Raw genomic sequence first — 25,320 nt, 5'->3', positions numbered from 1 at the left:
AATCAGAATCAGCACACAGCTACTGTAAGAGTAGCACAAGAATCTAACCCAAATTTTTGAGAGAGCCTCATAAACGGGGTGAGGGGCAGGCCACATCTGCATTTTCTACCGCTAGTACTTGTATTGTACCACTCTTTAGGGGATAAAAACCCACATGAACAACCCTGCAAAATAAACCTCCAATCTGCCCAATCTCCCTATGCTGACCCTGGAATATTTATCACCATAACAGCATCTGCCACAGTAAATACATATCCACAGCTTCCATTTACTGAGCAGGCAGTAAACAGAAAAACATGTTTAAAGTGAATCACCCAAGCCAGACCACTAATTGTGACAATATAGGTTAATGCTACAAGATAAAAATAATTAATATAAGTTAACACAAAGCTTGATAATAACAAGGTCTGAAAAGAACTCATATGGTGCAGGCTGAAGAATTATTTTTTTTTAACGGTGTCGTGTCTGCTACAATTTTCACAGCTCACCACCAAAAGTTACCGGAACAATTCTGTTGCTGGCATTCATCAGGGAACAATGGAAAGAAGAAAGTTTTTGAAAGTTGCAGTAAATAAATTGCAGTTTCTTCTGTAACTTCTATTTCATAACTATTAAGGTATGAATGCTTAAAACACTTTCCACAATATATTAGTCAGAGTATTTAAGTAAGAATCTGTATTTCCCAATGAGGAGTAAAATTTGGACTTGAACTATACCAGTCCCAAATTCCAAACACCATTATTTTATTTTTTTTATTTTACTTAAAAAAGCAAAACTGTGGTCTTGAACAGTTTTCTTATGAAAGAAAACAGAACACCTCCCTCTCAGCTGGGTGATACAGAGACAGAAATATAGAAGAATCATCAAGAATATACACACACAAAGATACTTTAAAAAGAAAGGTAACATAAATCCTAATTTACAGCTAAAAATGAAAAGTGTGGGACATTTTATTTTTTGAAAATATCTTTGCTTAGTCCCCAAATGATTGAAAGACTGAAATCTGTAGTTCCAACAGGTATCAAAAGAATGAACCTGGCTGATATTTCTTCTTCATGGGGATGTTGTTCAATGTGCTTGACAAATTTCAGTACAAAGCCTCTCAGGACCTGGAGTACACTGACCAGAGGTATGTTGGTGTGGTGACCTAACAGCAGGAAGATGCTGTTCAGATTTGGTCAGATTTTAGCTTTCTGTGCCATTCTAGGAATACACCAAGTCCATTTGGCTTATCCTGCTCTGACTTTTGTCCTAGTGTTGAAAGGCTCCAAAGAGGATCAGCTCTTTAAACTGGTGTTGACCTTTACAGTTGCAAAATGCTGCTCTCAGCTTCTACCCTACTTCAGGATCACGTACAAAGTTTGGGCTGTTTTGCAAACTTCAATCAGACAATGCTCTTGTGACCATTCAACCTTAACATTATGTGGAGCAGGGAGGAAGGGGAGGAAATCAAGTTATTTTGTCCTTCTAGTTAACTGGAAAGTTTTATAAAAAATAAATACAAGGATATATTAATGAAAACCACATCTTTAAGTATGTGCTTCAAAAACAGTTGAAGCTTAAATTCTTATTTACTTACAAAAATACTGTCATTTGAATTTCTTGCTTTCTTTTACTGTCTTAAGACCTTTAAGAATTTTTTAGCTATAAAAACAACCCTAAATTTTCACTTCTAAATAGACAAATCAATATAGATATGACACAAACTGTCAATTTAAAGAAATAAAATACCTTTTAAAGCATTCCTAGTTGTAGCAGGGAACTTGTCACTACCCAAGGAGTAAGGTATTTCTTTTAGTAGCTTTTTTAACCATTCCAAAGCAGCACCAAATGAACTAAATAATTCAAGGAGGGGGAAGGGGGAAATCCCAGATCCTGAGGCATTACTGGAATGCCTGCTATGAGCTTCAAGACACTCAGAAACTCCTTTAGGTTATCTTTCCCTGAAGTTATTCCCTTATCATTGACTGCTGATAGAAAAAATGCAAAGAGAAGTTATCTACAAGGTAAAGAAAAGGACTGATGAAAGAACAGTCCACACTGAAAATACTAAGGACATTTTATTTAAAATTTAGCCAGGTTCCAAGATAGGACAGAGAAAAACTGCTTTTTTATAGGGTGCAGGGTCAACATTCACAAAACACTGACCAAAAAGATACAACATATCCAACAAAGGGGGGGGGGGGGGAGGAAGAAAGGAAAAACTGAGCAAACAAACCCCCAATTTTTATGAAGACCAAACACATTCCGCTTTTTTCATTTCCAAAAACAGCTCAAACAGTTTTTGTTATGACCATCTGTAAAGAGATCTTAGACATTTCTCCCATTCCTAGAATACTTGATTGCAGAAGTCATCTATTACAGGCTAAGCACTATCTGAGCCCTATGGGAGTCCCCAGAGATGGGCTGCTGGACTTCCATCAGCTGCAGGCACAGCTCAAAGCATCCATCTCCTGCACTTTCTAGAAAAGAATATCCAATCTAATCAAAGCACTGGCAGACTGTATGTACAGACATTGTTGCTAGACTTCAGAGAAAAACAAGTTCGTTTTAAAACTGAATGGCACTTTTCACATCAGCCTGACTGCTCAGCATTCCTGCACCATCATGTGAAATCAGCAGGATTTTTACTGGAAAACAAATTCCATTGAATAAGGACCATGCCTGAGGTTTTTCTGGTAAGTGATATGGCTGCCTTTTTTTTCCTTTTTTTTTCTTTAAATATTTTTAGGTTTATTGGCAACCACAATGCACTTGTATAAAATATACTGGTCTGCTCTGTCGATACTCATGGTCATTTTAAGACAAGCTCCCTGACATGGGATTCTCTGAAAGAAACAGTACGAAAGTGATTTTTTTTTAACAGGCTATTCCATGTTATAGGAGTATTTAATTTATTTTATTGACTTATTAAATTAATTCAATATACCGTTCCATGTATATCAGGTGACAGTGAGGAAGATCAACAGCACTTGGCAGAAACAAGTCTGTATTAATTAAGAGGAACAATACTAATTGGAGAGACAGAAGAGACATGTGGAAGGGGATGTTGAGAACGTGGCTGGACATGTACTCCCAGGGGGAGGAACACCATGTCAGGGTGGGCGAAGATATGTAAGACACAAGGAGCAGAAGGAGAAAATAAATAAAAATCCAGGAGGAGCAGAAAGAAGCCATTGTGTGCAGGAGCTCCTGCACTGCCTGTCACCTCACCTCGCAAAGGAACTGCGGTGATCCAAGGCTAACCCATGACAAAAAGCAAGGGAAGTTTGTCTTGGAGGCGGAGGGGACACAGGTGTTTCTTCTAGGTGCCTGCTAAGAGTGCTATGGTTTGGAGTGCTCCTACCCAGCATCCAAGTCAGCAGTCAAAATGTCATGTTATCTGGACTAAATTATGAAATAAATTCTCCAAGTTGAGTCTGGTTTGCCTGCAACACCACATGGCTAAAATAGACCACAACCCACCACTGCCTTATAGCCTTGCAACAACAGTAGCTGCTAAAGGCCAAATTTTCTACAATTTAGCTAATAATGGGAGTTTCACTTTTCCTGATTCCTGTACGCCTCTACTGTATAATTTATGCTTTCAGTAGAGTAGCTCATAACTGCTACAATTTAGTCAGTGCCACTGAACAAACTCCTCCAAGCTGCATTTTGTTTTGTACACTCTGGTGTTAAGTATCTCAAGAGACAGTCCCCTTGGGCTCCCCACAGGTTATTTCACAGCTTAGCTTTGCTGGAAACCTTCTTCCCACATCCAACTTCCCTCTAAAACTTCCCTTTATTCATTTCAAATAAGTCTCATTATTATAATGCTCTGGTACTTTTCACTGAATAGACTTTCTTGTTCCCTAAATTCATGAAGTATTAACTCAGCTTGCTATTCTTTTTCTTTTTTTTTTTTTTTAAATAGCTACCTTAATAACCTGTCCACACCACTTTCTTTTTAATATCCAAACTAGAACATTCATATTCATTTGCAGAACTGCAAGATAATGTACTGCAGCAAACAGATTAAACTGTGTTCTGAAGGCAGCAGCTACTAAAAATTTAAGACAACACTGGGTGTAAAGATAGACCTAACTCTTGTACACAATAAATAGTGCATCACTTAGAATTGATTAAAAATGTCAGACAGAACAACTGAGGGTCTTAATAGGTTAAGGTGACATATTTTACTTGAAGGGAAATGTTATATCTGTTTCCAATCATAATCCCATTTCTCCACTGTTAAATAAAAAGGCACCTTCCCTCTGCCCCTCATTCTGGTCTCTGAAGAAAACTTGAGCCCACTTCTACTGGCATGGCAGAAAGGCAATAGAAGTGTTAAATCTTCCGGTCCCTGAAGTTTATAAATTCTCACTATATCACACAAATAAGGACACTGGGACACCAGAAGAATTTCAGATCTAGACCAAAACTACTCTTGAAATGTCCCTAGCCTTTATATTCTCCTGTCTTCTACCCAGTGGGAAGTTACACGTGCAGCCTGAGTGCTTCATTCCCTCAAAATTATCTCTTCTGCCCTATCAGCAACCAGCTGAACTTTGAATGCCCCTTCACAGAGCCAAGGAAAGCTGCAAACTGGACACAGACAAGGAAAAAAGAGAAAACTACTGATAGTAATCAAAGCCTATTGTACTTAAGAAAACAAGCCCTAATTTTGTATCCGTTTCCTCACACCCAACACCCTTCTGATACAAAAGACACCTCTCTTAGTATTTTAAGATGTCAATATAAACAAGATTACAAATCCCCGTAGACCTTAACTGTTTGCTAATTTACACTATAAACACCTGAGAAGACAAATTATTATTTATCATCTCAGGGATGACAAACTTTTGAGGCTTTTGGTACATTTCAAACTCTCATAGAATAGGAGTTTCCTTCTGACACAGCAGGCCCAGCATGACAGCACACATGACCCAGACCACAGTTAAAATCTATAGTGCAATATAAATTGTCATTTCAGGGCAAGACAGTTGATATCTTTATACTAATTATATTTCTTCTATTAGGACAGATTTCGTTTCTCGGGAAAATAAAAACATCATTTGCAAGACGTCGAATTTTTCTTAAACAATCTTAAAGCAGCCTTGAAAGCACTCCCAGGTGAAATCTGCCCTGTAACAAGACACGGATAAGCTACAAATAGGCACAATTAGTGAAGAGATTATCTGCACACACTGTTAACCTGTGCAGTTTTTATGTAATTTAAATCTTTCAGCTTTCATCCCTTGAAGCTGACTATACAGAGAACTAATTCTGCATTGGTGAGTAAAAGATGTTCCTGAGCAAGATGTCTGGGGTACTGACTGAACAGCAGCAGCAAGTAGAGAGCACTTAACAATCTTCATGTAAAAATCCAAGTGTCACAATACAAGTAACAGGAAAAGTTCAGGAGTCCACAAGGATACCAAAGTCAGAGGTGAATCCTGCAGTGGCTTCCATTACTTCTGCCCCAGAAATAAAATTACTCTGACATTCATTGTCCATTAGGAATGCTACAACTGCAGGCATGTGGTGCTGCAGCTGGGGTTTACCAACACAAGCACCACTTTGTGTAAAACAGATCTCTTTGAATGTCACACATCAAATTAACCCACCCCAATGAAGCACACGCAGTCTGCTTGTAAAGGTGACTTAACTGACAGTCTGTAAAAACAGTAACACTGCAAAAAAGGAAGGAAGAGAAGGAAAAAGTCCTCCAAAAAACAGAACATACACATCCCCCTTCCCAATACTATGAATTACATAGGTATTACTAAGTTTTCCACCTATCACTGATTTTTCTGGATTTCAACTGCATTTCATGTATTCAAACAAAAATGCCAAGCACCAAGAAACTCAGAGAGTCCTAATATCATCAAAACTAGCAAGTCAGCTTGTGTTCAGTTTCTTCAAGCTGGATATTTACATCTGCCAACCACAAAAACCCTAATACAATTTAAGATCTAATCTTCTATTTTTCAAAAAGGAACAGATTATGTTACAAAGGAGGCACCTACAGGGGAATTGCACCTGGATTCTGGCATTTTCTGACTTAAAGTTGATTCAACATTAGGTCCCAAATCAGCAGAGATTTCAGTAAGGTTAGAAAATATATTAAACCAAAAGATACTAATCTTCCATGGACTGAGATACACTGTTGCTCATATACAACCATTGACTTACCTTAATGCATTGGGATTTTTTTAAAATTAAACCTTTTAACAAAGTTTTTATAAATACTTCCAAGAACTTCAAGTTTGTCTACATCCAGCTAAGTTATGCACAACCAAAATTTATCTGCAATTCAGCTTGAAATAGGTTTTTTGCAGACTATCAATTTTCATTCCCCAATAAAATATTTTACAAGATTTCACACGCTATGTAAGATCAAATTACAGAAATAGAAACCCAGATAGAAACTGAATTGAAAAGCACAGTGAAAGATTAGCCAGCAGTAACACTTACACAGCAGTTTCCAAAATATCTATTAAAGGCATAATAATACTTTCAACAAATAGGTAATACAATAAAGAGCCTGAATATTAATAGTATCAAACTTTTAATCTTATTTTCTTTACAAGCTTGCTACTTACTGTAGAAACCCAAATCTATCTGTGACTTTGTACAGACGGTAGTCAGCATCTTCCCACGGTTCAATCTGAGCCCCCTCACGTCCCTAAGGGGAAAGGAAAAAAATAAAAAGCCAAATTATATTTTATGACACAATAAATAAAGACACATAAGAGAGCATTCAACCACTGAAAACATAACCTTTGGAACGCTTTGGGACATAGTGGCAGGAAGTTAGAGGACGGAGAGGAGAACATCAGTCCTAAACTAACCAGCCAAGAAAAAGGAAAGCAGAATACCTGTCCCAGACCTTACAAACAGTATTTTCATCACAAGAAATCTCTTTTGGTCACTGCTATACACAAAATACATTTCAACCAGAGTCACAGTAATCCCAGTAAGCCTGTTGTTAAACTCCACAATAATCCATCATGGTCCCCAGAGTGCCCTCTACTCGTTTCATTTCCCAAGTCCATCTTTCCTGAACAATCACCTGCAAGAGCACATTCTGCAGACAGTCCTGAGTTAACATCCATGCTGGCTTGCAGCAGCTGTCAAACAATTCAGCACCGAGTTTTCCCTCAGTTATGCATTCATTCACATCCCATTCTTCCTCTCCAACTGCCAGTCTTGCAAAAGACTTGCAGAAGTTTAACTACACTTCTGCTCTATCAACCCCTGGTATGGGCTATGCACAGGTTACTGGCTATGAAATCAGGCCACCACTCAGAACACAAAGTGTATTGGGTTTGTGTGGCCTGATTTTAGCAGCAGGGAGCTCCAGGGGTAACTTCTCTGAGAAGCTGCTGTAAGCCTCCTCCACATCCAACAGAGACAAAGCCAGCTCCGATACAGACCTGTCACTGGCCATGGCCAGTGGCCACACTGGAGCAGGACTTGTGACCCCGCAGGGGACCCATGCTGAAGCACCTGTGCCTGAAGGACTGACCCTGATGGAAAGACTAAGGCTGGATCAGCTCAGGAAGAACTGCAGCTCATGGGAAGGACCCACACTGAAAAAGTTTTATGGATAACTTCAGCCTGTGAGAGGGACACCATACTGGAAAAATGGAAGAGCTTAAGGAGTCAAAACCCCAAGCAGGAAGGAGTCACAGAAACAACATGGGATGAACTGACAACATCCCCCGTTCCCCATCCTCCTGCACCGCTCAACTGGAAGAGGCAGAGAAAACTGGGAGCAAAGCTAAGACCAGGAAGAAGGTAGGGCTGGGGAGAAAATGGTTTAGATCCAGTTTTTATTTTCTTATTGTCGTACTCTGATTTGATTGGTAATAAATTAAACTGATTTCCTCAACTCAGGTCTGTTCTGCCCACGACAGTCACTAGTGAAGGATCTCTCCCTGCCTTTATCCCAACTCATGAGCCTTTTGTATATTTTCTCTCCCCTGCCCAGCTGAGGAGGGTAGTGACTGAGCAGCTTTCAGGAGCACCTGGTGTCAAGCCTGCCAAGGTGAGCCACTCATTTACTGCACCCTGTGCAAACCACCATTAAGTCTGGCTTATAAAACATCTCATGAACTCTGCCAACAAGGCTATTGTTCTGTACTCAAATGACTCTTATAAAGTCCCTAAGTGTTACAAAAATACCTGACTACCATGTAAGAATTCTAGGCATACTCTGTGCCAAGCTTTTCCTTACAAGGCGTCCAAGAACAAACATGGTATGTACCAGGGCATTTCTTTAGTTCCCCACAACAATATCAGAAACAATGCAGCTCACTCATCTTTTAATTTTCTATGATTTTAGCATTTGTACTACCATAACCAAAGATTAAATAAATAAAAAGTAAAATGAGAGTCCTTCTGACCTCAGATACACTGAGCATCCTCAAACACCCCACTTTCATTACTTCTAAGACAACACACTCCTGAAATAGTCCCAAAGTAACTTGCTATGCACCTGAAAAATTAGTTGAGTGAGTCATGATCCAGAATATCCCCCATGGAGGGAGAGTTTAATTCACCCAGAGGACAATGTATCATTAAACATCAGATTAGTACTCAACAGAGTATTTAAAACAACAGCTAGCTGGAATCATGATTCAATTTTTAACTATTATTACTATTATTAAGACATATTACTAAAATTCATTATAAAATGTCTTTTAAATTACTAAAAAGTTCACTTACTCTGTCATATTTGGCAACTATCTCCGCTCGTTCCTGGGCAAGTTTGATAGCAGCATCCTGCTCAGCATCTGCACCTGTAGAGGAATTAAAATAACACTGTTCAGTTTTTCTAATTTGTGAAAAAAGAACTGCAGTCAAATACTTGGAAAATCAACTTCAGGGAGACTACTTCAGTGAAGAAATGCAAAAGCTATTGTGTCAAAGCAAAATATGATCTTGGTATATGTCTTGAATACTGCTCAAAGCGATGTATTTTTTATATATATATGCAGTATTAACACTGCACAGAATCTTAATTGCCAAGTTTAGAATATTTCTGATTTTCCACCTATGTAGATGTTAAATACAGTAAAAAAATAATACTGCACAACCCACTAACTGAAAGACTAAAGGGCACTAAAGGTAACTCCACAAACATTCTAATAGTCGAAGAAAGCTGAAACATTCACTACTGGCTTAAAACAAAATTGTGAAGTATTTACAGGATTTGTAGAGATATTGGAATACTGAAGAAATATTGCATGGCTTCTTAGAAATTGCCTAAAACAAATTTCTCAGAAAACAGGGAAGGATGTTGTTATAGTGTCAGAACTGCAACTTGGGCAACCCAGAGCTGGAAATAAGGGTAAGGATATGACAACAGGAAGGTTGACAGGCAAGAAAAAAAAAAACAATGTGTGAGTAAGCACTGGACATTGGACACGGCAGATGTAGCATTTACTGCATGAGTGGAGTTCAAGTTTTGCTCAGTCCTGTTCCCTGAGCAGAAACCACCTCTAGGACACGGACAGGAACAGAGAGCACCAAGAAAGGAAAATTTGCTGTTTTGAATATCCAACAACAGAACACAGTTCAATATCCCAAGTATAATTATATCAGACCAATGAGGTAAATCAGCTTTAATTAATAAGTCTGTGAAAGATTTAAGAGTTGAATTATTTTGATTATTAAAAAGCAATAAACTTCAAATAAAGCAAGGCTTGAGAATGAAAAATATTTTAAGCCTAACACTGTTATAAAAATAACTCCAAGCATGAGGGGTTTTTTTCACTATCTCGTTCATGGCAACATAATGAACTTCAGGAATTGCACATACCAATCTGGGCCATAAAATAGAAAAACAGATCAGATATTTAAAAGTTTCCTATCATACGACATTAGCACAATCGTTTGTTCAAACCAGTGTTTCCTTAATATAGGTTACCTACACATTTCTCAACATTTAGACAAGAAATTGTGCCAAGGTGGCCTTCTAAGCCATCTGTTAAGAGATTTAACATGGTCTCGGCTTGTTTTCACCTTTCTCCAGGGGAATGCTAAGAGAACCTCAGTATGGCCCATCACCAACATGAGCATTCAGACAACAGCACTGCCTGTTCCAAGCCCTCCCCTAAGGGAACGTCTGGCTGCTTCTTCAAAGCTTTCATTTATGCCCCCCAGAAGTCACACGTGGTTGCCCTCACCTGCCCCCCTTTGTCACCATCATTTGCCAATCATATTACTCCTGTTTATTAAGAATACACATAGCTCTGCCATTTTTTCCAGTGTGGAACAAAACCAGCACACATGTATTTACACAGTTGAGAGAGAAAAAAACCCACAAATAATTCAATCTGCTATATTTCTAAGTTTCACATCACTAAGCTACAACACTGACAAATCTTTTCCTCCCTGTAAGATAAAGGGGTGAGTAGAATCATTTCATACTGCTCAGACTTTGGTGTGTCCAAGCAGGGCATTGCTCCTCCTGTGCTTTTAAGTGCTGCATCCACCTTTATTCCTAAGCCAAAAGAGGACTCCAGACACAAAGCAGCTGGGTCTCAGGTTTGTTTTTCTCTGACACAGCTTTACAGCCATTGCAGGGCTGTTACCCTGGCTGCCCATGTGAGCTCTGAGCCAGCCACAGCTCCCACAGCCCTCCAGAGCCTCTCCCCAGCCTTGTCACAGCCAAGGGCACAGACATGACTTCACAGCACTGCCAGGGCATTCCAGCACTGTCTACTCCCGGCAGAACTGCAACCATCTGGTTCCTAACCTTTACTATATATACACACTATTATAGTGTGTGTGCTGAACTGACAATGTCCACTAAAGCTACCAAAGCAACACTGACAAAGAGCAGTGGGTGAACCCTGGTTTTACTTTCCAAGTGAGAAGATGAAGGAATTGTAACCGAAATTAAATTGTGTTTCCCTCTGTAAGACAGATCATTGCTTACTGCAAGTCTTTATAGAAGATCAATTATAGGTTTTTAAAAAGCAAACTTTTCATTTCCTTAGAAACCTGACATTCCTTCAGCAACTTCAACACTGACTGATCCTAATTTCCACTTCTCCAACAGACAGCTGAGGGGAAAAGCTCCCCTGTTTAAAGTATACCTGCTGCTGAGCTTCAGAAGAAATAGGTAAAAAGTCCTATCACTAATTTCCAAGTAGAAGAGATTAGATTTAATTTGAGAAAGAGTGTGGCTGAATACAAGCAGACAATATTGTAATACACAGCAGTCCATACATTCACAGAGTAGGTAGCTAATACATTTTAAAACAGAACTAAAAATGGTTTCTATTTTTATTTTAAAATATGCTCAAAAGGACACGCTTAGATCTTCAAAAATACAGATAGAATCGCAGTGTAAGCTGAAAAAAATTTAAGCCTTTGATTAAAAGAATGCCAAACTATTTGCACCAGAAAGCAAGTTCCTGATTTATGCTGAAAATGTGGCCATGGCTTACCATCCCTTCCTCTGCATAAGCAACGCATAAATCCAAGTTTGGCATGTTCTGTGTCTCATGACAATTCAATTACATTTAGTGTGTAAATTATCATATTCATTGCCTTTAAAGTAATCCTCTTTGCTTTCTGCCAGAATCATCTTAACCTTCCAGCTGCACTGAGATAGTTCAATGTTTCATTAATCCATCAATACTGAAAACCCAAAAAACAGCTTGAGATGGGGGCAAGAGGTTTTATTTTGGGAGATAAGCATTAAGTATGATTTTTCTTATAAAAGAAAATATTTAAATATTTCCAACTTAGAAATTACACACTGATTCCTGATAAAGTAAAACCTAAATATGGGAACAAGAAAAATTCTTGGGCAGAAAAATATATTACTATGAAATTGAAGACAAATCAATGGTATTCTAAAGTCTTATCAATTTTATTCAGTGTTATCTCAGTGGAAGCAGGTAAAGATGACATGAGTATGATTAAATTTACTAATTAAAAGTTAAAAGATCATTGAGTCCAACCATTAACCCATCACTGCCAAGCCCACCACTAAACCATGCCCTCAAGTGCCAAGCACTTCTAAATACCTCAAGGGATACTGATACTCCACCACTTCCCTAGGCAGCCAGTGCTTGACAACCCTTTTGGGAATAAAATTTTTCCTAATATCCAATCTAAACCATCCTAATGCAACATGAAGTTGTTTCATCTCATTCTGTCATTTGTTACCTGTGAGAAGAGCATTACGTTTCCCCCTTGAGCCTCCTTTTCTTCAGGATAAACATTCCCCAGCTCCCTCAGTCAATCTTCATAGAACCTGTGCTCCAGACCTGTGCTGTCACAGCTCCATTTCCCTCTGTGGACATGCTCCAGCACCTCAACGACCTTCTTGTCACAAGGGGGCCAAAACTGATCCCAGGGTTGGAGGTGTGGCCTCATCAGTGTTGAGTACAGGGTGACAATCACAGCCCTGGTCCTGCTGGCCACACCATTGCTGGTACAGGCCAGGATGCAGTTGGCCTTCCTGGTCACCTGGGCACACACTGGCTCAGGCTCACCCACTGTGGACCAGCACCCTCAGAACTGATGCCTTGCTCCATAGGGCTGGGGCTCAATACACTAAGAGTGTATTGAGTAACCTTACCCCAAATTCTAAAAAGCTATTTCTTCTGTTCTTGTTTTTTAACCCATCATCATTGTCTCTCCAACTGCAGAGCCCTCTGAATACCCCAAAAGAATTGAAAATGTTAATCTGTTTTCCATTACTTTACTAGAATTCTTGCCTGCTTGCACATGACACATCCCTTTGCTGCTCGAAGAGCTGCACTGGCACAAATTCCTGTCTGCAGGCACTACCACCAGCTGCTACGCATCTACACATTCAAAGCACATATCAGAGCAATAAACAAAGTCTCTGGTTATAGCAGAAAGTCCCTTTAATACTCAGGCTGTTTATTTTCCTTCCAGTTCATTCCCATAAACAACGAAATAAAAGCCATGACGTACACTTGATAGTATTTTGTTGTGGGTACACAAAGTTCAAAAGGAAGAATCTTGGTAAATACCTGCACATCAATACTAAATCTGCTCTGAACAAAAGGGATTAAGCATCATTTATTATACTTTCTCTTCATGCAGAGTGAACTTCTAACACAGAGAAGAACTTTTAACATAAAATGAACTAGTTAGTTAGAAAAACAATCCTTTTGTTTGCATAGCAACACTTTCTCAGAAATACATATTTCAAGAAGTTAACTGAGCTGCATTTCTTCCACCATTAAACATAATTATATCCCTTAAATATTACTAAGTATTACCAAGTATTTAAAACTCAGTTATCACTAATTTGAAATGAAAGCAAAGTAAAACAGCACAATAAAAACAACCAAAGACCAGTACATCAAATTTTACACAACACTTTACCAGTCTTTAGACTGTCATTTTCTTCCCAGTCCTTGCAGAGTTCTGTTTTAGTCTTCATGAAGTAAATCTGTTTGCTTCTAGACCATATTCTAAATCAGTGTTTATCAAAAATGACTGGAGGAAAAGTTCTACTCCTCCACTTGCTGCGTTTGTTCCACACAACTGAGCCACTTGACACGTGCTCCTTTTTCCAGACACAGCCCCTCTACAGCTCCAGGAGCTGCAGAGGCTGGAACAAAGATGCCATTTGTTAATGCCAAGTGTCACGAAGGCACCACGCTGGTGTTCTCCAGCCCAGCCCACAGGCCTGCATTCCAGCTCATAATAAACAAAAGGATTTGAACAAACAGCCTCAGAGGCCAGGGCTCCTGTAACACATTACTGTTATACTCTCAGGCAAGAATTCTTACTGGTTCTAAGTGCTGCAGGAAAAGCATCTCACTGAAAGGACTTACTGGAAACAGGGCTTGAAGTACCATCTTTCTGGCTTATTACCTAAGAAACTACGAAATTAAGTAACTCTAAAAATACAGTTTCTGTAACTAGCATTCCCTAATTGCAGGATGCAGACTTTACGTATTTTCTGATCAAAACTCCTTTATTATGCAAAATATCTTGGTGATCTGAAAGACCTATAATGTCAGGAATTGGCAACAACATTTTTGTTTATAAAAGTACAAAAAATTCAGGAGTAAAATCTGAAAACCAGATCTCCATACCATATATCCCAGGACAAACACACAAAACCATTCTCCTGCACAGACTTTAGCCCTCACACATGGTCTCCCACACAGCCATTCTGCAGCTATGTGATGCCTGCAGCTAGGAACCAGCCAATTCCATATCCTAACCTAAGCAAGTGAGGGCACACACACTACCAGATATTTTGTGAAGCCATCTGAAAGATGATTAGTGGCACTGGCACAGGTTACCCAGGGAGGCTGTGGAATCTCTCTCCATCCTTGGAGATGTTCTAAGTTGTCTGGACATGGGCTGTCAGCCCTGCCTGAGCACAGAGTTGGACCAGATGACTTCCAGATGTCTCTTCCAGCCTCAACCCTTTTGTGTTTTTCTTGCACTCAGAGAAGTGTTAAAATTCCAGGAACAGGAGATCTGATCAAGTGTGTTGGACTATTATTTTTTCCCCAGAGACTGAAAAAAGAACACTTCCTCCAATTGTTTTAACCTTCCTCCCTATATCGTCTGGCAAAGCACGGAGCCTGGAAATGAGCAGCAACTCCTTTGTCTTTACCACTGATTAGTGCTCATGGATCCCACCCAAGCCCAGGTGTCAATAGTTTAGTCTCTGGAATCAGTATGAGTTTAGACTAAGCCAGTGCCATGTCCGCTACCAGGCACATTTCCTTCTAAAGCAGCATTTTCTTACTGTTGACACACACAACAGCAAGCCTCCTACTACACAGAAATCATCTTCCACTTTGCTCATAACAGAACTACTGAACTGGTTTTGTAAAACCAGCTACTTTCTATTTCTTTATCTGTGAGCATATTTTAGCAAGCATGAAAAGAACTCAGGTGCAGTGAACACAAGCACTTGTTCCAGGTTAACTCTTTCACCTCTTCACCACATGAAAACAATTCGCTTTTTAACAATGCTGCTGCTCTTCCACCACACACTAATCACAGGCAGCAATAAACCATATTATTCACACACACATATATATATTATAGATATACTAGAGATATCTATACTGATATTTCTCTAATGTCTCTCAAGTTTAGCATTTCTGGTTTTGAAGGGTTTTTTCAAATAGACTTATACACAGAAAATATAAGATTTTGGTTTAACAAAAAGTTCTCTCTATTCCAGAGAAAAGAAAAAAGCTAGAAGATACAGTAAAACTATTTGTAAAATGAATATATTGCATTATGCTCTGCACTAAAAAAAAAGCCCACTGCAACAGCAAAACACATGCACCCTCCCCCTCTTAATAATCAGCATTCAGAGTAGGTGCTATTGTAGTTTTACAGCATGAGAAGTAATGAGTGAAAAATATGAAAGTAAAGATTCCACTTCCCTGAAGAAACATGACTGAACTTTCATCTTAATGAAAAATCAAGTTTCACTATGGTAGAACTCTTGCAGTTTTGCAACATCCCCTATGAGGCATTGCACATTCACCAATGGAAAATGGTCACTTTGGAAATTAGTAGAATTAACTGCTACTAAACATCCTCTCAAATCAGTTTTAAAGTGATCACCAAAGGACTCAAAGCAAGAGCAGGGAAATCAAGGCAGCCCTGCTAAGCGACATTCCACAGAGGAAAAGCCTGTGTCAAAACATAAAATGAGAATTTAGCAGTTAATGTATTGCATAGAATTTAAATAGAATACTCTATCTTGCTTTTAAGCAACAATGGACTAAAGGGCTTACAGAAGCTCCACCAATATTAATCAGTTACTGCAATATGCCTATCATTTTATTTTTAATAACATAGCCTTACTAACACTTTTAGTTCATGGAGCAATGAAAGCACAAAACTCAGAATAAAACAGAAATAAAACAGAAAAGAACATATCCTAATAAAATACAACCTGGCCATTTAATTAGTCCTAATTTGCAATTTCTTTTTCTGTGTGTTTCATGTAAATAATTACACCTTAAAACTAGATCACTCCATCAGCAATGCCTACACCTAGCCAGCTGAAAGCTGCAGCTGGAATGCTCATGTCATCGCGTCAGCACTGAGCCTTATGAAAGTTCCCACAAGGGTTACAAAGTGGAGTGACAAGATCTGACAGGGTTCTACTGTAATTCCATTGTACAAAGTATTGTGTGCAGTCGTGAGCCAGAAGATAATTAATTTGCTGAGGGTTAACAATCAGTTGCAAAGCCAGAAGAAACCATAATTGCCAATTTTCAACAACTACACTGAAAAGAGTAAGCCCAATTCTGAACAATACTCTTTTCTTGAAAGAAAAAGAGGACAAAGCCAACACACAACCCACCCTCCTGCCCAGACTTCTGTCAACAGAACCTGAAACATTTATGGCAGCTCTTAATAGACTTAAATGTAAAAGCTCAGGCTGGGTATAATTTGTGGCTTGCCAGTATGTAAGGACTGGTCTGACTTGTGCCACAACTAGCTAATGTCTAATGTCCAAGCTTAAGTCATCCTTTGTTCTTATCTTCCCAAGGGTGTAGCTGGTATCTGGCCTTTTCATTACAATTTTTCTCTTTCCACAGCACTATGAAAGAGCAGCATTGTGGCCACAAAGAAGTGGTCACTCACCTACATGTTAATCTTTCAGGAGATGCAAACACTGCTGAGCTCAGCCATGCCAGCCCTCCAAGCAGCTGTTCCAGAGGTGATGGGAGCACATCTGCACCCCGCTGTTCCAGGGGACACCCTTGTGTGTGGAACACCTTATAGCCCAGCAGCCACGGAATAACAGAGACCCAGCCTTCATGAAGAAACACAGGAGGTTTTCTACTGCATGCAAATCATTTTATAGTCCTCCCCAGAAAGATTACATTTCTTAGAACCCCTACTGTGGCTAGAACTGATCCCACTGTAACATATTATGTTTCACCTAGCTCATGAGTATTACACTCCCACACTCCATCTGAAATCCATGACCTTTCCCAGCACTAGCCCTAGCCTTCACAATTATGTCTTAATAAAATATGCTGCAAATTATCTGCTGCATTATGTGGTAAGATCAGACACTTGACCTCAGCCGTAGTATTGAAAGATGAAAAGCAGAAATATTTCAGGAATTTTACTCTCAATCTAAGTCAAAGCATCCTTTTACACCAGTGGCTTTTCAGGTAATGGTTATGATTTTATAAGCAAATTTAGCTGAAAATGCCTTTTTTTTTTTTTTTAGATCCCTTGTACTTTGAAAGTATATTACGCCTGCAGTTCCCAGAGGCTTTTGAGAACTAAAATATCCCTCCTGTACACTGACACTGCTCATACCTCTTTTAACCATGACAAGCTACTAAATACACAAGCACAACCATCTTTGAGCAAGACTGAACATAGCAGTCCTCTGAAATAAATTCTTCTTAGCTTTCCCAATGCCATGTATCAGGATGACATAATTTTTTTCCCAGCAACATAAATCAAAAGAACATTAAAAAATTCTCTGAAATGTTTTCATTATTTCCAACGTAATTCCAGATTTCCTGTTTTGAACATCAGAATTAGTGGTAGAATATGAATGTTTTCACAGCACTAAGATTTGAAGTATCAATTTAAAGAGTAAAATTGTTCTAATATTTTCAATTCTGATACAAAGTTGAACATTTCATAACAAGAGCTATGCTTCCCATGTTAACAGACTTTAAAAGTAGTCAGTTGCCACACTGCACTAATTACGTTAAGTCTCCTGATTAATTATTTTTCTCTCTACATTAGTCAAAATAAATGAAGCAAGCAATAATTATATTTTAAAATTCAGCATTAATGATGTGAAGTCTATTCCCAGTTTAAAACATCACCAAGACAACACTCATACAGACTCTGGATGAAGTTTTTTTTAAAAGAGGTTGGTTCTTAACTTTTGAGGAAGCCAGTTTATTTCTTCTATAGGGCTAGAGAAGGTACAACATGTCTCTAGTTACAAAATTCCATCTATATTTGATATAATCATTTTATACTGGCTAAAATAAAGAGATTTGTTCTACACAGACAAGCTTTGAATACACTGACATACAGTCCAGCTCATCATTTAATTACACAACCAATTTAACTCATTACAACAGGAAGAAAAGGAGGGTTTGTTTTCGTAACAGATGCTGTTGTGACACTTCACAAGACTAAAGAGCTCCAAGGCAGCTCAGGAAAACACCGGCTCTGACTGAAGGTGGCAGGAGTAGAACTTGACCAGCACCACGGGGACGCAGCAGCAGCAGCTCCCCTGACCTGCCCAGAGCCCACAGCCTCCAGGCCGGCACCGAGCTGAACAGGCACTGCCCAAACCTCGCTGGCCCCACGTGAGACAGAAAAGGAAGTGCTCACAAACAAGCAACAGATGAGCAGCTCCTGAAACCACCAGCTTTTACTCCCCAGCTGCACACGTGCTACCAGCCTTTGACTTTTCTGCCTTCTCCTGGAAGAGACAATGTGAAGTACACAGGGATGAGTCCCTGGCCAAAAGCATGAGAAAACCTCGCTGCAGCCTCTGTTGACACCTGAACTTGAGCCTCCCAGGTGCCAAGCTACTGCTCTGCCTGCGTGGGCACAGCCTCTGCACGGGGAGACCTCAGCATTCATTTTCAAGCTTTAAATTCAGTTTCAGCCCAATACACAACAGGAAAATAAAATCTTAAATACTGTGAAAGTTGTGGCAGGGTGAAAAACTATTTCTCACTTTATTCCAGCAACAACATGTTACACTAGTTACTACAGGCTGCTAGGCAGACTGTTGTGGTCCATAGCACAGTGTGGATCTCAGGCATCCCTCCATCTACCACTGGGGTACACTGAAGGAACCATCAAAAACCACAGTAAACAGTGAGAGGAGCTGCAAGGCCCTTCTCTGCTCATCTTTAATTATCATCTTAACACATTTAAAGTATTTCACAAAAGAAACCCAAACTGAGTTACACACTACAATGCAGTTCACTGTAGCTGAACAGCTTTCTTCAAAAAAGAAGCTCTGTTTCTGAGCTATTCATCTTTGAGCTGATAAACTTTTTAACTGCAGTAATAAAACCTTAAGTACAAACAGATTCCACTAAGGGAATCCTCCAAAAAGTCTGAATGGCACTAAGAAGCTCATATGACACTAAACCTTCTCTTAGTGGCTCTGTGGTAAGTTTGAGTAAGTCCACAGAAAGGTATAAAGGCAAATTTAGGTACCTGCCTTTTTGTATCAGTCATGTCTACAAAGCAAGGAGCTGAATAATTGGCTACTTAAAATACCTGTCATTCATTTAATTAAAAACTAAAATGACATTTAAGGGAGGGGAAAAATGCTGTTCCCTCTGAACATTTAAAATCATTTTAAGTGTCAGGCAGCAGTAGATCCAGCTTTTTTATGTTTATAAAGCAGTTATTGGAAAGGCTGAAGGAGTAAGAGACAACCCTATGAAAGGTAAACAAGTTTGTCAAACTGCAGCAGAAACAGGGGAAGTTTCTTCATCTTTGCTATGAGAAGAGGAAGTTAGTGGTAGAGAAGAAGGTTCTGTTGTTTTCAGTTTCACTGACTGAGGACTGGTAAACAAAACAAAGTAAACAGCCATGGCATTTCCCATGTGAAACAGGAATTAGGGCTTCCAAGGATGTCTTGTGTGCCTGGTCCCAGCCCCAAGCAGAGTAGCTGCAATAAATCCCAGTGCCATACCCACCAAATTATGTTGCATTCATACTGCTAATTAGCAATATCAATATTAATTTGTTTGTCTCCATCTAGTTTGCACGAGTCAAAACCTTTGTGAATATAAAACAACTTCAGTTTGGATAAAACAACCCAAAGGCAGGGAGAAAGGGGTAAAGAAAAAAGATCACAAACTTTCTGGTCATGTATCTACAGAACACTGAACCAGTACGAAAATCCTTCTGCCTACATTATATCCATCACCTTCATTTTTTTTTTGCTAGTGGAAGCACCAAATTAGATTTTAGATGTAATCCTTCCCTAAAACTTAGGAGACTGTGCCAAAAAAGCTCTTGGTCTTTTTCCCCAAACTTTGACTCCACTTAAGTACAGACAACACTGAGATGTCACAACCACTGAGAGACAGCCACAAAGCTGTAGTAGAAAAAGACCACAACACAAAAATAAAAAGGCATTTGTTTGCATCTTTGATTTTAAACGACAGTGCAGGATCGGAACAGAATTTTCCAAAGAGGTTATGGATCTCCTTCAAGCAAGAAATCACAGCAGAAAGCATCATTTGGCTCATTCTCTGGATACTCTGAAAACATTTTACAAATATCCAGTGTTGACTTAAGATGACAATTATTAATTTATACTGCTGTTGCACGGGAACAGTAACTTTAATAATCAGTGCATTAACAGGCATAGCAGTAACACTTTTTTTGATTGGCTTAGAAGATAAGCACTGAGCTACTTCAGTAATACAAACTCACCATCAAGTTTTGAATGCTACTTCTCTCAAAATCAGTAGTTTCATTTCAGTACCAATGCAAAATTAAGAACTACCAACACATGCTGTGAAAACCTTAACAAGTTCCTACTGCAAAACATGATGTTAGTTCTTGTCTAAACCTTATATACAGGCACCAAGAAAAATATCTATTTGTTTATGCTTAAGTCAATAATACTGAACCTACTAATGATGATCTGCTTTAAAACCACTACACTCTGTTAAAAAGAAAAAAGCCAAATCAAAAAAAAACATCCATAACCCAGAAAAATCTATTTGTCACAGGTTCTCATATCTCAGCAGAAAATCACCTGAAAGTAAAAAAAAAAATCAGTTTTAAACTCAGTAAACCGAGAAAACCTACTTCATCTAATAGAAACAGTGATACAGTACTCTGGAAATCCCTATTCCATGTTACAAGCATTAGCTCTAAGACAATACACAAATAAAGCCTTTTTTGGATTCCAGTCCAGCCCATATAACCTATTTCATTCCCAACAGATCCCTCTCAATCTCTGTGAATTTCATATCCCCCACAAAATCAAAATCCACAGGAAGAGTCACGACTTGGTTGAGCCTGTGGAGCTGCACCTGACAAACAGGATCCTGTTCCCTAGGAAAAGCAGACCCTCTGTAGAACCCTCCCCTAGGGCAGACATGAGCTGTTCTCTCCACCAGAGAGAAGGAGGAACAGCACCAGCTGGGATTTAAACACACATCCACCCACTGTCTGCTGTGCCTGTAGACATGCAATTAAGATATTCAGCACTTTGGGGAGGGTTCAAGTTCTCATTTGTACAGCTCAGACAGACCAGGAGCAACAGGGCTGACTGGTTACCCAGGCGTGAACCAAACAACCCAACCTTCACAAGACAACAGCTTTGAGCTCTAAAACCAGCTGCAGAGAGAAAACTTAGAGGTCAAAGCTCTACATGAACTTATATGGCCTTTAAAGTCTTTTTTTGACTTGGAGAGGTAGACACAGTGACCAGGCAGGAAACCTTTCTATGAGGGGCAACACTCATTCTGAAATCCATTGACCTCACATGAAAATTCAGCAAACTCATCAGTGAAATTTTCATCAGTGAAGTTAAACCCAAAATTACTTGCAGGTGAAAAACATATTTTGGTTACGAATTGTGGTTCACTCTTACCACTGAATACATTTCTTCAGTAAGTGTTGAAATGACAACTTTGTATTTCTGTTATTACTACAAAGCCAAAGCCTCTTCCTGAAGCAAGGAACTGTAATGAATGCAGTAGACCAAAACCATCTCTGCAAACGTATTCCTGAAAGGTCTAGCAATGGGTTGGGAAATGAAGAGGATGAACATAATGCATGTTCCTTCAAATTACAACATTTTGGAAGGATAAGGAGCTGTCACTTCAAGGGTTTCAAACTGGATGAAAATCCAACAGCCTCTCATCAATGCTTCTCTCTTGAGCAGACGTACAGTTGTCATCTGCTGTCATACAAATCTGAAAGTGAATGAAAACTACCAAATATTTATCCTGTTTTAGAGTTTTCTGAAACTGTTACATTTAACAACAAACTTCTTGTTATGACAGCAAGTTCTTGAAAGAATTTACAAACAACTCAGTCTCCCTTCAGGCTGGGGAAAAAGAAGAAATACAATTTTCAACTTAAATTTGTTTTGCTATAATCGACACTGAAGACAACAGCTTTTAGGGTGCATTAGTCATCAGTATAAATCTTACTCTACTTAAATAGTGAGCAGATTTTCTACACTTTCTCCTTCTCTAGCTCGCTTTATTCCCTGGCAGAGAAAAATCCATGGGTATAACTATTAAACACTATAAAATTACTCACATACTCACCACCACCTACTGTTTTGGAAGAGCACACAAATCCTAAGCATTGACAACAGGAACCAGTGGTTCACATTACTGTGCTAACATCTGCTATAAATGTAAAAACACAAAAGCCTCAGAGAGTACTTTGTTCTGAGGTTCAAGAGGCTGCTTAATCCCAGGGTAACAGTCAAGCTACCTCAGACACATTGATGACAGGTTTCTCTGAAAAATGAGTCAGCTGCACGCCCTGGGGAAGTTCTCTCAATTAAAACAGTATCACAAACAGCCATTATTCTTCAGGTGCTATTGAGCCCAGGCGGTGTTTCACTGAATCACCAGCTCCAACAAAGACTAAGTCACTTTTTCTCAGATAAACAGACAGGATTTTAAGCAAAGGCACAAGACAAATACATGGATTTGAAACTCAGCTAATCTGGCTTTACTAAGTAAAACAATCTTTGGTGGGAATGCAATGAGAAGCTCTCGTCCTGTTTGAGAGATCCAAATCTATTCTGATGCTGTGGATGCAGGTGAAGGCTGCAGAGCTCCAGGGCTGATGGAAGTACAGCCTAAGCACTGCTGCTCAGCTTGGACACTGCAACCTTTACCCTGACACACAGCCCACAGTGAGGCAGTGACCTGTGTCACTGTTTTCTGGTAATGTAACACCTTCTGAGACTTGAGAAGCAGAGTGGTGAGAATTCAGAAGTCACACCTAATGACTGTACAAATGCAAACAGTAACAGAAGGATACAGAAAGGAGAAGGGGAGGAGGTATGATGCTTTAGCTAAGGAATGACATTTTAAGAGGATGATGTACCAAATTGCTTGACTATAATTAGCTGTCAAGTTAAAGCATAAAGAGGTCATCATCAGTAAGGGGTATGGGATTACAACATTCTATCAAATCTGAGTACCAATTTTCCCACCACCTTGCACCTGTTTTCCTCCTCCACAACTGTCTTACATCAGCACTATTTGGTATCCCTCTGCTTACACAAGCAATGCTGAAATGAAAGAAAAAAAAATTAAAAATCAAAAGCCTAAAGAAAAACTCATGGAGACAAAATATGGATGCAAAACAACTGCACATGCTTAGTAAGATAAAGAAATAGGAAAAATTGGAGAAGAATAGGCTACAGTACAAATTTGTATGACGGGTCTATGAACTGTAAGTAATTTTATAAAGCACAATTTTCTCCAACACACAACTGAGACTTAACAGCACAGAAAGAATACAAAGAAGGTATAAATTAGCTTCTTTTAAAATTTTTATAGTCACCTTTTAGGCAGCTCCAAGTTTTAAGGATATAAGGATATGACACAATGATATATATATATGACACTGCCATATTTATAAGACTGCAATGATGTGAGTGCCAGATACAGCTGCTTTGTGGCCACCTCAGGGCAAGTGAGGAAAATTTCTTATTCTTACACCCCAGAGGTAACTATTCCTCAGTGAAGCTGGTATGTCATTATTAACCCAATATCAGACAGTTCCCTGATACATCATTCAGCTATCAGTATTATAAGTTCACGCTTCTTAGCTCATATAAATAAAATACCAAATATTTACAGCCTTTCACATGGGACTGTAGGATTTGGCCCAAATTTTAATTGAAGGACTTTTCACATTTGGCTCAGAATGAAAAAGAACGGTTGGGAAATAAGATATTTTGTAATATCTGTATTAAAATAAATTCCCAAATATGAAGCTTTAAGTTGGCATTTTTTTAGTTTTTAATTGGAAACAAAGATTTTTCCACTAATCAGAAATCTTTGTACTGATGAAAGCTGCATGACAGATAAAAGGCAGGTAAAAATAGGTTTGAGAGGAAAAATAAAAAATACTGCAGAAAATTTGCTTTAAATTAAAAAGTAATCAGAAATTGCCAAGGCAGCTTAGTCAAATAAACAAAGCCCAGACCAAACTATTAAATAGCAATTCAACAGCAGCAGGAATGATTCAGATATGTCACATAAATGTTGTGTCCCCTTGCCCCCTGCAACCACCTCACATTCAAGTGTATTCTCATTAGCCCTAATTCGATTATCTCTTCTCCAAGCTCCTCATATCATGAAATTATATCACAGCTAGGATGCAAGGGATAATTTGTTGACATTTCCTAATGGTAGCAATGACTTTAGAATTTCTAACACCAGCCAAAATTGCTCCCAAATGTCTACTGGCATACCAGTATACACTGTCTCAAAACCAATTACTACACACCAGTAGCTGGAAATGTTACAAAGCTTATTAGTTTTGTTTTGTTTTTCAACAGACAGCTTTTACCTAAGAGTACGTTAAGAGAGGATAAAGGAAAAGGCAGGAGGACATCATTCAGACATCCAGTCCTGGATTTACAGTGCTTGTTGACCACATCATTGCTCTTCGTCTCCCACTCTGCTGCAAGTTACTGCTCTGGGGAGAGCTGGTAAACAGGATCATGTGAGTGCACTGTAACCCATGACAGAAAAGCCCAAACGCAGAATTTGCTTATGCTGCCATCACTGGCAGCTTCAGAGAGCCTGAACTGGGGAACTCACTGGAACAGAGGCCTGCAAAGTTTAAGTTTGTCCACATCCTCAGCATCGCTGTGGTGGGCTGACCCTTGGCTGGCTGCCAGGTGCCCACTGACCTGCTCTCACTCCTACTCAACTGGGGGATAAGAAAAAAAGAAAAAGCTCATGGATCAAGATAAACAGGGAGGTCACTCACCAGTTACACTCATGAGAAAAACCTAGCTGGCTTGGGAAATTTACTGGCAATTAAAAATAGTATAGGTCAGCCCATAACACTTGGGCTTTGCTGCTGCTTAATCCTGACACACTTCCCATGCTCCAGCATGGGGTTCCTCCAAAGGGATACAGTCCTTCACAAAGTGTTCCAGTGGGGGCCTTTCCCATGAGCTGCTGCTCCTGCCAGAAAACTTGTTCCTAGTGTGGGCTCCTCTTCCAGGGCCGTAGTTTCTGCCAGGAGCCTGCTTTAGCGTGGGCTCTCCAGGGGCTGCAGGTGGATCTCTGTTCCCTCCATGGACCTCCATGGGCTGCAGGG

General features: G+C 39.3%; 1 protein-coding gene across 6 annotated transcripts in view; it reads right to left on the bottom strand.

Annotated features, from left to right (window-relative positions):
• The window catches only part of USP6NL (USP6 N-terminal like), a 109,979-nt gene that overhangs the window by 51,003 nt on the left and 33,656 nt on the right, over nt 1–25,320 (bottom strand). For 5 of the 6 annotated variants that reach the window (XM_005526060.3, XM_014255216.2, XM_014255215.2 and 2 more), the window contains 2 exons: nt 8,713–8,786; nt 6,585–6,667 (listed from right to left, as the gene is read on the bottom strand). In XM_005526060.3, coding sequence (XP_005526117.2) covers nt 6,585–6,667; nt 8,713–8,786 — 157 coding nt within the window. Of the gene's footprint in view, nt 1–6,584; nt 6,668–8,712; nt 8,787–13,365; nt 13,514–25,320 lie in introns of those variants that run through there. The other variant, XM_005526059.3, reaches the window with a different exon arrangement.

This window comes from Pseudopodoces humilis, chromosome 5 (genome assembly GCF_049639895.1).
Source record: "Pseudopodoces humilis isolate 2021_Gansu_Grassland_sample_001 chromosome 5, ASM4963989v1, whole genome shotgun sequence".
Lineage (NCBI taxonomy): Eukaryota > Metazoa > Chordata > Aves > Passeriformes > Paridae > Pseudopodoces > Pseudopodoces humilis.
Note: the sequence above shows the minus strand (reverse complement) of the source record. Positions and strands in the feature narration are given on the sequence as shown.